This window comes from Alosa pseudoharengus, unplaced genomic scaffold (genome assembly GCF_046254945.1).
Source record: "Alosa pseudoharengus isolate Yale_2024_CS ecotype anadromous, Long Island Sound unplaced genomic scaffold, YU_APseudo_1.1 YU_APseudo_1.1_scf_1, whole genome shotgun sequence".
NCBI lineage: Eukaryota > Metazoa > Chordata > Actinopteri > Clupeiformes > Clupeidae > Alosa > Alosa pseudoharengus.
The window spans coordinates 47,760,659-47,773,495 of NW_027468564.1; the positions used below are offsets into that span (position 1 = coordinate 47,760,659).

The 12,837-nt window shown below is 40.0% G+C and overlaps 1 protein-coding gene across 1 annotated transcript; it reads right to left on the reverse strand.

Moving 5' to 3' along the window:
* Positions 1 to 815: 815 nt before the first annotated feature.
* LOC143119253 (histone H4) lies at positions 816 to 1,127 on the reverse strand. The gene has a single exon (XM_076280629.1). It carries the CDS (start codon positions 1,125 to 1,127, stop codon positions 816 to 818), a length of 312 nt encoding a protein of 103 aa, XP_076136744.1.
* Between the last annotated feature and the right edge of the window lie 11,710 nt (positions 1,128 to 12,837).

Below are 12,837 nucleotides of genomic sequence, written 5' to 3' on the forward strand. Positions count from 1 at the left end.
TACAGTACTGTTTGTTGACAGACATTTTTACAGTATTTAGGAAACAAAATCCTTGTGCAGCATTGTGCAAAGGAGATAATTAAAAATTAGAAATGTACTGTAAAACATTTAGGAAACACCCATTGGGTAGAGCTGTGCACCAACTGTAAGACAGATGTATCGTTCTATACCCTGACGTTCCTATCTGTAAGGCCACACTTCCTTTTTAACATTCCATATGTTATCTTAATGCAGAGGAAGTAGATTGGGGCCCAAATAGAATGTTCAAGCATTGTTTTTGTTTACCTTGTTGAACGGGTCTATATGCTTCACATATTATGAAAACAGTCACAGCTAGTTAATCATTGTAATTAGTCAAGCGAATGAAAAACCTATTTGTGTTATGGGGTAGGAGTATTCAGCATGGAACTAGTATCATTTTATTTTGTTTTTGGCTAATATGGAGACATTCATTAGCACGCTCATAGCGCCCCAACGTATACATTGGAGACGTTATTATGGACTGAAAAGGAATGAAATGCCCGCACTCTGCATTTGCCCTGCACCTCACCGGTGGGGATGTGCACACTTCCACTACTACTCGACGTTATTATGGCCAACATTCTGGCAGTTCTTTTTGTATATAAGCTAGACTGACATAAATACATTTTTTTTAGTAACTATGAGACGTAGAGTATGAAGGTTAAGACTCACATTATCCCAATACGCTACATTTACCCAAATTACCATATAAAAACAGGAGTACAGCCTTTTATAAGAAATTGGGCGGCTCTTAAAAGAGCCTTTGGGTTAAAGTCGAGGGAGAGATCTGATCTTTAACCCCCGAAACCGTAAAGAGTACGTCCCTGGCGTTTCAAAGCATAGACGACATCCATAGCGGTCACGGTCTTTCGCTTGGCGTGCTCGGTGTAGGTAACGGCATCACGAATCACGTTTTCCAGAAAAACCTTCAACACACCACGGGTCTCCTCGTAGATGAGACCCGAAATACGCTTCACACCACCACGGCGGGCCAGACGCCTGATTGCAGGCTTGGTGATCCCCTGGATGTTATCACGAAGAACTTTGCGGTGACGCTTTGCGCCTCCCTTGCCAAGACCTTTACCTCCTTTACCTCTACCAGACATTTTTAAAGTGTTTGTTATTGAGAGTTGTACGAATGTTGAACCATGCCTGCAACTCGTACTAGTATCCAAAGAGAGGACGTCGGTGAAAACTACTAAGCACTGGCCCGTCCTCTGCGTGGGCATGTAGGCGGAAAACGTCACCAAAATACGCCCACATCCGAGCTTCACCCCACCTCTCAACGAAACAAAGTAGGACCGACATTGATAATTGAACTCTTTTATTTCACAATTTTACATGTTTCAAAGGACAATCACGCTTATTAACTCAAACTGCAAACAATTTTCCTTTGGAAAGATTATCCATATAATCATGTTTTTTGCAAACTAAATATCTAAACTGGTTCCTTGTGGGGTTATGTTTCTGATCAGCTTCCTAACCCCATCAGTCCAACGAAATTTGGAAAACAAATAGCCATAAAGACCCTCGTTTGTATGGGTACAGGCAGCGAAGCTGCGAGAACAGTTTTTCCTCATTATTATTATTATGACCGCCGCTAGCGAAGCGGTCATATAGGGATTGTCAAAGTTTTTTTTTTTTTTTCCTTCCTGAAATTTTGGTCAACGATACCCGGGGCACCGAAACACCGGGGCACATGAAATTTGGTGGGTATGTAGCCCCACTAGACTTTTACGGAAAAAAATCGTTTGGTCCCTGGGGGCCACTCCCCCTCCGCGCTGGGCCCCCCGAAACCCAAAAAATGCAGTACTACCTGAACCGTGGCACCGAGGATGAAGACATTTTTATGGTATGTTGGTCTCAAGGGCCCACATCAACCTAGCCCATAATCACTCATTTGTGATTTGCACCCCCCCCCCCGGTAAAAAATGAAAATGCAATATCATTCTGCTTTAATCGCCCCTCTCTTCAGTAAAGACGTTCAGAACTGCACCAAATTTTATGTGTATGATTAACCTGACATTCTCTGGGGGTATGCCAAGTTTCGTAGAATCCATGGGGGGGTCTAAAAAATTAAGTTATGTGTACATTTAGTGACTGTACACTCATTGGCCTGTAGATGGTGGTGCACACATATACACACGCACACACACACACAGGCACGTATACCATCAGTATCGGCAATTAGAACGGCCGATAGATAATTACAAATTCAGTAGGATTAAAGGAAAACCAAATATTCATCATAATAATAATTTGGCTGCATTTCCAGTATTGGCGTCACATAGTTGTTTGTCCACTAGATGGCACATCGTTGCAGTGAGACGTAATTTTGTTGGAAGTTAATCTAAAGTGGGTTGGAGAGACACTACGCTTCCTACAAGGACAAGACTGTAGCCTACAGTAGTTTGCCGCAGAGAACGTCTAAGGGTAGGATGATTTCTGCATGACATGTAATTAGGGCCCGAGCACCGAAGGGCGCAAGGCCCTATTGTTTTTGTAAGGATTATTATTATTGATTGAGTATTATTGTTATTCTACTTTTTTGCTTTCCTGTTTTTGAGGTGGTTAACATGGTCAAAAACTCTTGAAAAAACACATCGCAGTTAGGTACAAGAGCTTGACCCCAGGCGTGGCCCAGGGACTCGCTAGCGCCCCCTTGGGGGACTGATCCCGTTGTTGGCAAATATTTTGAGGTGGTTAACATAATCAAAAAGTCTTGAAATTTGGCACACACATCAGGTGTCACACAAAGCAGCAAGGTAAAAAAGCTTGGCCCCGGGTATGGCCCAGAGACTCGCTAGCGCCCCCTTAGATGACTGATCCCGTGGTGGGCATATACTTTCAGCTACACACACCAAATTTGGTAGGTGTCTGTATCTCCCCAAGATGAAGGACTTTCGTATGTACAATGCATTAGCCACGCCCAACAGGAAGTGAGGTATTTGAGATTTTGTGCAGACTAATATGTGATGAAATATGTGATGAATCATGATGCCAAAAGAGGTTCTTCCCATAGGTGAAAACGCATTAAATTTGGCACACACATCAAGTGATACAGTGAATAGACAGGGATAAAAGCTTGGCACCGGGCATTGCCCAGGAACTCCATAGCGCCCCCTTATGTCACTGTGACCTGTGGTTGGCATATAGTTTTAGATACACACACCAAATTTGGTGGGTGTATGTAACTCCCAAAAACAAACAACTTTTGTATTAACATGCCATTAGCCACGCCCACAGGAAGTGAGGTAATTGAGATTTTGTGCGTTGTGGACATGATCAATTTTAACGTACTTCTCCTAAACAGTTGATCTGACTCCGAGTGTTCCTGATACATGACGCCGAGATGTTCCTGATTATAAATTGTGAAGCTTTTTTTTAATATGTTGTAATTTGACGAAATGGCGAAATTATTCATTTTATTACCCACATAAACAATAAATGTGTCATAATTCACCATGCATGGCTTGAAATGTTTTAAATTTCACAGGTCATTGAAGACCATGTTAATGATAATATTCACAGGCCCATAATGCATGTTTGGCATAGCGCCACCAACTGGCAACAGAAAGAATGACAATTATACTGATGTCATATGATCAATTTGAACATACTCCTCCTAGACGGTTTGTCAGATTCATTTGAAATTTGGCAAATATTATGCCAAGCTGTCGCTGATGTTAAATTGTGAAGGGATTTTTGATAAGTTATATATTTGATATGATTTTAATATCTCACCACATAAACAGGAAATGTGTCATAAATCACAGTGCATTGAATAAATGGTCTGAAACTTCTCAGGTTAATAGATATCATGATTATGATTACATCCAGACACCCAATGGGCCTGCCTGACATAGCGCCACCACCTGGCCAAGCAGGAAATATGCCAGAAATGGACAATGCCTTAAGTGATTGATCTGAAACTTTATAAAATATCGGATATCATTATTGTGATGATATTCACATGTGTAATTCACATGCCTAGCATAGCGCCACCATCTGGCCAAGCAGGAAATGTGCCAGAAATGCTCTATACTTTGAATAAATGGTCTGAAACTTCACAAGTTAATAGATATTATAATTATGATGATATCCAGACACCCAATGGGCCTGCCTGGCATAGCGCCACCACCTGGTCAAGCAGGAAATGTGCCAGAAATGGACAATGCCTTAAGTGATTGATCTGAAAGTTTACAAACATTTTGGCCAACCAAAAAGTGTATCAGAAATGTTCTTTGCTTAAAATGAATGGTCTGAAATTTCTCAGGTTAATACATATTATGATTATGATGACACCCAATCATAAAACATCAAGGCCAGGAGGCCCCAAGCAGCCGCTTAGTTCGCTTATGCCTCGGGCCGGCCCTGGTCATACGTATGATTACTGTGAATGTGTGTGTGTGTGTGTATCTGTTTGTGCACATGTGTGCACATGAACTGGGTTAACATGACCCCTGGAGGCAAATATACGGAAAAAATGGTCATCCTAGGCCCTACAGTTCTCAAGATATTCACAGAGAACTGTGTCTGGCCTACCCTCCTTTCGGGGGGTCCAGTCCAGCGGGGGGGCTACAGATCAAAACGAAAAATGACAGTTCCATGTTATCCATGTGGGGGTACATGCCCACCAAGTTTTGTGTACCCCGGTCTTTCAGTGTCCCGGGAATCCTTGTTGGTGTACGTCACTAAATGTACACATAAATTGTTTTATTGTAAGGCCCCCCATGAACGAAAGTACACAAAACTTGGCATGCATTCGGAGGGTGTCATAATGATCCTACACTTTCAATTTCGTGCAGTTTTGACCATGTCAGCCAGAGATATTGTGATGAAAACACCTAATTTTTTGCTTTTTAATTTTTAACTAGGTGGCGCTATACATGAAATAAGTGGTAATGGGATGGGTTGACATGGCCCCTTGAGATCAACATACAAAAAAAAGGTGGACCTCCTAGGCCCTACGGTTCTCGAGATATTCACAGAAAACTGTCTCCGGCCACCTACAGGCCAGTTGGTGTATAGTAACATAAATTAATTTATTGTGTGGCCCCCCATGAACGGAATTCCACGAAACTTGGCGTGCATTCAGAGGGTGTCATAATGATCCTACACTTCCAATTTCGTGCAGTTTTGACTATGTTAGTTCACAGATACCTGCGATTTCAACACCTCATTTTGACTTTTTTGTGTTTAACTAGGTGGCGCTATACATGAAATGAGTGGTTATGGAATGGGTTGACATGGCCCCTTGAGATCAACATACAAAAAAAAAATGGTCCTCCTAAACCTTACGGTTCTCGAGATATTCACAGAAAACTGTGTCTGCCCTACCCTCCTTTCGGGGGGTGCAGTCCAGCGGGGGGGCTACAGATCAAAACGAAAAACGATGGTTCCATGCTATCCATATGGGGTTACATGCCCACCAAGTTTCGTCTACCCCGGTCTTTCAGTGTCCCGGGAATCATTGACAGAAATTTGGACATGCGAAAAAGAAAAAAAAAAAAAAAAAAAAAAAAAAAATCTGACTAAACCTATATGACCGCCGCTTCGCTGCGCGGCGGTCATAATAATAGGCCTAATGAGAATAGTAGTAGTAGTAGTAGTAATAATAATAATAATAATAATAATAATAATAATAATAATAATTTAGTCACTGCAGGGCATTTCTATGTTCCTGTTTCTATGTCTACATTGAAAGTCAATTGCTTAGGCTAAGACAATAAATAAACAGTCTGGCTCAAACTGCTTTCTTTCCCGTGAGTGGGTGGAGGTTTTGATGCTATTATATTAGGCTATTTTATATTATATTATATTATGTTATATTATATTATATTATATATGATATTATATTAGTCTACCTAACATGATATATGTATAGCTATGATTAATAGGCTAATAATATTAGTTGCCTAGTATTAGCTGCCTATAATACCTATTAGAATAGATTCCTAGTAGCCTACTATTAGTATATAGTAGTGGTAATAAACATTGTAGCAGAGTAGCATTAGACCTAGGCAAATTTTCTATTGTTAACAAAACAACAACAAATAATTAATTATTATAATATAGGCTACCCTCCCTGTCAATAAGATCAAAGTTTCTGAACATGAGCACCAAAAAGATGAACAATGTGTGGATGCACTTTGACCAGGAGACCAAAACTCTTAGGCTAAATGCAAGTACTGCAAAAACCTGGTTTCAAATCATGGAGGATCCACATCCAACATGAGAAGGCACTTAACGAAATGAAGCACCCCACTGCACTGCTTGAACGTAGGACTGAATTTCTTTGCGATTTAGCAATACTGACTCAAGTGACTCAAGTGACTCGTTCAACCCGGATCAGTTTAGTGAGTGACTCAGAATAACCCGGATCCTTAAAAGGAATCGAGTTTAACAGGCCTACTAGTAGCATAGGGCCTACCTTATATAGCTTATAGTTTGTTAACAGTCACGGTTTTGTCATAACTCCCTCTATGCATTTAGAATAGCTCTGAAACCGGGGGGCGAACACGTCACAGGGGGGCGCCAGTGCGTGGATATCTCAATCGCAAAATTAAACAATATTTCTATCGGGCGCCTACCATGGACTAGGCTGGGTGAAAATCAAAATATTGCGTGAAAAGATTGAGCTTAACCATGGACCTCATAGTTGCAAAATGCAAGGGAACATAAATCAGCATATTATTTGCACAAACAAAAACGGACAGTAGCTCTTCAACTTTGCCCGTTAAAATGTGTATGAACAGTCTCGCAACGCATTTCATGAAGGCCCTTTTGGACATGTCAGTTATTTGCACCACTGGGTAAAACGGCATTTTGTTTTAGACTACTGGTATTTCATTTGTGCATTGACAATAAAGCTGAATATCATTTGAACTAGATGACTAAACTTATGCATATGTAGAAGAAGAAACATTCACAAAAATCGATGACATGACCTCTCTTCTTGATAGCTGTTGAAAACTGCATGGAACTGACAGGGATTGTTTTATTTAATAATAAATAAATAAATACATTATGCTGCTACATTCTGCTTTTCCCAAATACAATGTAGCCTACAGGTGTACCTTTCTTCAGTCCAGGTGCAATGGATGGACTGTGATGAACTGCCCTACTTTAGTGGAGACACAGCACTCAAAAAATACTCCATAGAAATGCATGGGGCTAGTTTGTCACGCCAATATGGCCGTTGTCTACACATATCCCACCCCTTCCTCGGCAAAACGTCGACATGTGAATACATTGAGCCAATCATATGGTGTGATGTGAATACATTGAGCCAATCATATGGTGTGTTGTGAAGACATCGTGCCAGTCATGTGTTGTGATCTCGCCGCTGGAGCAAGATTGGTGTCGTGAAGCCTTGCGCACGCGCAGTTCAACCCAAAGAGTGTGCCCGATGAGTGCCCATAAAACGTTGTTATATGGCCGCCGAGTGGAGGGACTTGCCTAAAAGGACTTTGCCTAAACCTGAGGTACTGCACCCATAGGTGGCACTTTTACAATACATTTTACATTTTAGGCCCAAGTTTGGCAGCGATATAGGTAGTGGGAAGCTACATCAAGGCGTGGACTCTGAAATTGGAAAGACCTCTCCGGAGAAGTGAAATTGAATAAACCAATCACATGCAACCACTTTTAAATTTTTATCTATCTAGATCTATCTATCTATCTATCTTTTATTAATTAACTTAGGCTTGACTCTGCCCACTTTGTGCGTCTGACCAGAGACTTTCTAATGGAGATACAGCACTCAAAGAAAAGTTCACATGTGAATACATTGTGCCAATCATGTTTTGTGATCTCGCAGCTGGAGCGAGGTTGGTGTGTCGTGATTTGTGAAGCATTGCGCAAGTGCAGTTCTACCCGAAATAGATGCCTGATAAGTGCCCAGAAGGTTGCAACATGGCCACCGAGTGGAGGGACTTGCCTAAAAGGACTTTTGGTCTGACTCCAAAAGTCCTCCATAGAAATGCATGGGGTTAGTTTGTAATGCCAATATGGCAGTTGTCTACACATATAATAATAATAATAATAATAATAATAATAGTAGTATCTAAGCTGTACCTTATGTCAAAAAAATGATTAATGACCCACCTGTCAAAATTTGATTGATTGATGACACCTGCCATAATTTGATTGATGACCGATGTGTCAAAATTGGATTGATGACCGATGTGTCAAAATTGGATTGATGACCCATGTGTCAAAATTGGATTGATGATCCATATGTCAAACCCTGGACGTAGTGTTGCTGATTTATGGTGTGCATGTCAAAGTTGATTAATTGTCCGACCATGTTGCAACTAAGTGTCATTCGTATATCAAATGGTTTTGGTTTTGGTTACCTTTCTCTCACCAGTCAGTGACACCTGGATGTGTCAAACCCTGGACGTTGTCCCCCTTCTTATCATTGTGCATTCCACAAACCTGAGGGGGTGTGTGTTTCTGTGTCTTGTCAGGGATAGAGTAGAGCTATGAAAGGGTCAAATGAGGGTATATTTTATTCATTCAAACCATTTTTTAAATTAACTCTCTTTAAAGAAATCACAGAACAGAAGAAATGTGTACAAAAAGCACAGCACAAACTGAGTGGAAGGAACTAGTCTAAATATAACATGAATCTACCCTTAATCAAATTACTATTACTATGTCATGTTCTACATGGTCCATAGGTTTTTATTTAGTTTTTGAGGGGGTATCAGATTTTTTCTTTGTGTTTTTATTATTATTATTATTATTTCAGTTAACCAAAATATCCTCCACAGCCTTTTTTGTTAATTATAACACCATTTTTTTCAGTGGGTTGTGTGACCAAGACTGAGATACACTGGTCACCATCTCCATTGTCTTTGGGGTTCTGACTATATCTAAATGAATTGAAGACGATGTAGTGAGAGCAAGACCTGCACTTAGTGCTGTTTCAAGGCCATGTAGTCCTAATGAATACCAGCATAGCTGCACCTGTTCACACACATGTTCACCATCTCCATTGTCTTAGGCTTCTGACTATTTGTAAATGATTTGAAGAGCTTGCAGGCAGAGCAAGCCACACAATAAGCACTGTTTCTGGAGCCATGGCCCAGGTAGAATTCATCTTGAGGTCATGATAATTCAATGAAATGGTCAAATGTGGCATTTTTTTAATTAATTCAAACCAATTTTGCAGAACAGGGTGTGTACAAAAGCACAGCACAAACTGAGTGGAAGGAACTAGTCTAAATTTAATATGATTCAAGCATGTATCAAAATACTATTACTAATGTTCTACGTGGTCCATAAGTTTTTTATTTTGTTTTTGAGGGAGTATCAGATAGTTATTTTCTTTTTATTTCAGTTAACCAAATTATCATCCACAGGTAGTTTTAGCAAAATCTTTTTCATTAATTATAACACAAATTTTTCAGAGGAGGTATGAGTGAGGGTGTGACTAAAACTGAGTCAGCCAGTGAACATCCCCAACCCAAAGATAGACCCCCATTGTTTGCAAATGTGCTGGCTACCTGGTATATAAGTTACCTCAGGGGGGGGAATTTTGAAAATTTTCTTCAATCAAGATCTGGTGACAACTTTGGAGCATTTGGAGCTGAGATACTATGATGTCTTCTTTCAACGTAAGTAAGTAGTCCACAATATCTTTTAACAATGTGTTATTGTTAACAATTTATTTAGTACATTTTGATAGATGATTTTTATTTATGTTCTTTTTTTTATTTTTTATTTGTCATAGGTAATTTTGAAGTCCTTGCTACTCCCCCTGATGTAGGAATCACAGGGTTCAATCATCTTTGTAAGTAGTATGTATATTAAATTTCTTTATGCAACTCTTTTAGGCTGAATGTTAACAAAGTATATGTTTCATTTCTTTACTAGTGCGTAGTGAAATAACTAATCCGGTGTCCAGTGACCAGATCGCGATCCATCATGTATCAGATGGTAAGTTTATATTGTGGTTTATATAATACAAGCATTTCTTGATTCTATCCTTTTCTAACATTTGTTAACTTTTTTATTATTTATTTTATTTATTTTAAGCTTTAGCAGATTTGGAAAATCTACCACCAAGACTTCCAGTGACTGAAAATGATGTGTATGCTGAGCCGAGGACCGCGGGTAAACAGCGGAAGACAACAAAAAACAGTAATCAAACTGTACCCCGCCATTCATCTCGTGAGTATACATGGCTTTTTTCTGGTAAGTTAGTCTATGCTCTTTATTCTATGCCAACATGGTAAGTTAGTCTATGCTCTTTATTCTATGCCAACATGGTAAGTTAGTCTATGCTCTTTATTCTATGCCAACATGGTAAGTTAGTCTATGCTCTTTATTCTATGCCAACATGGTAAGTTAGTCTATGCTCTTTATTCTATGCCAACATGGTAAGTTAGTCTATGCTCTTTATTCTATGCCAACATGGTAAGTTAGTCTATGCTCTTTATTCTATGCCAACATGGTAAGTTAGTCTATGCTCTTTATTCTATGCCAACATATTTTCTGACATTGTTTTTTCCTTCTTTTTTTCTTTTTCTTTTTTCTCTAGCTTTAGCAGCTTTGGAAAATCTGGTGGGCTATACCCCTCTGATCGCGGGTGTTGAACCGAAGAGGGATAGGAAGAGAAAGCATTTGGACAACCATGTTATAGACAAAGCGGCCAAGCGCCCTACTGTGTTGATCTCTGAATATGCAGGTAAGTCCGGAATCTCGGAACACCATAGTGTGTCTGCATTACAGTGTGTATTGTATGAGCTGAATGTATTATGTGTAAATGATAAGAAGGACATGGCGAGGGGCCTACAATGTTAACTATGGTGTATGTATTATTGTGTTGGTTTGCAGATGTTTACACAGATGATGCCAACAGTGGGGGACTACAGTCACCGGAATTGAAATTTGACAATAAATGGCCCGAAGTGGATATTACCGACTGGGGTAGCCCTGACTTTGAGGACGAATTAAAAAACTTGGATTTAATTGACTCAGGAATACACACCACTTTTGGTGGGGCTACAAGCTGTGATACTCAATCAGACTGGGGTAACCCAAACTTTGAGAATGAACTAAAAACTTTTGACGCTGTGGATTCAGGAAAAACGGCTGTTTCCAGAGAATCTACACTCCCTGATACACACTCTGTGGACTTTGGGTTTATTTCTGATGGCATGATACTGGGGGACCAGCAACACACCAAGGAGATACATCAAAGGTCAGATCCAGTGGTTATTTCCCAACAAGCTGATTTGGGTAGTGTTAGCAATGCAGCAAATCTTAGACATGAGCATTTGCAAAAAATGATTCATGCAAATGCTGTTTTCAGACAGATTGTGCTAAAGAAGGTTGTGGAAATTTTGGATGAGTTAAAGAAACACGGTGAACATCTCACACAGCTCACCGATAGAGGGAACAAACAGTTTGTTGAGACCAATAAACTCAGTAATATGGTCCGTGAGAGTTTTTCTCTTTCCAAAGTGGATTGGCGGGGCATGCAAGCTGTTCTAGAGTACTTTAAAAGATCTACACCACATTAGGGTCTTAATTTAACCTATCAGTTGTATTTTGTAATCTTTCTAATGATTATTATTATCTCTCTCTCTCTCTCTCTCTCTCTCTCTCTCTCTCTCTCTTCTAAAAAGTTTAGTTTGTTAGTTTTTTAGTTCTAAAGTTTTAGGTTTGAATTTTATTGAATTTTAATTTTATTTGTGTGTGTGTGTGTGTGTGTGTGTGACAATGGAGCCGCCAAACAAACGTAGTAGATTTGATAGTACACTGTCTACTAATTATTTTACTGCAAACGAGCATGTTACACAGATAAATGACATTGTGCATTCTCTCATGGCCGAATTCAGTTTAGAAAGGGAACCCAGAGGCATAAATGACGGTGCAAATGAGCATATTACACAGATAAATGACATGGTGCATTCTCTCATAGCTGAATTCAGTTTAGAAAGGGAACCCAGAGGCATAAATGACCCTGTGAGAAATGTTGATGATGTTGTGAATAATACTGTTGCAGAGTCCAGCAATGTAACACAAGTGGGGCAAATTGGTTATGGTGACTCTAGAACTAATCATGGCCTAGATCGTGCAACTATACAAAGGTTGATAAGAGAGGGTGGCACAGTTGGTGATTACAGGATTGTGGCAAGACCCCGTTTCAACAGTATGGTTTTACACAGAACACTTAATTTCAGGAATGCATCAAACACTGACATGGCTTCATACATAATGGATGTTCACAACACACTGAGTGACATAGTTGACTTCTGTAGGGCCCTTGCAGGGGAAAATGGTGTTTTCCACATAGTGTTGAGGGGGCCTAGTCTCACCTCTGATGTAGCTGCTATGTTGACCCCAGCAAATGGTCACGCTCTAGATTATTTCATTGAATCTCTTGAAAGAATTTTGCAGAGTAATACACAGATCATGGCAGATCAAAGCTTAGAGCTAACTGTCAATATAACACGGGGGTGGAACGGCGGTGCACGCCGGAAGTTACGCGAATTAGCGCATAATGAAGTCATTAAGAAGAATAGAATTGATTCTGTCCTGCTAATGTTTCAAACAATCTGTGTTTCGCTATGTGTGCTGCACATTATTTGTATCCTCAGGCCAATGATGAGCGGTTGATGACACTGGCTACAGACATGCAGATGCGTGCTGGTTTTACTATGCAACAGAAAATTGGTTTTCAGGATGTTTCCAAGTTTGAGGCCATTTTGGTGGTTAAAATTGTTGTCTTCTACAGTTCGGCCAATGGTAGCCTATTGAAATACCAGACAAGTGAAACCCCCCACCCTAAAACGGTAT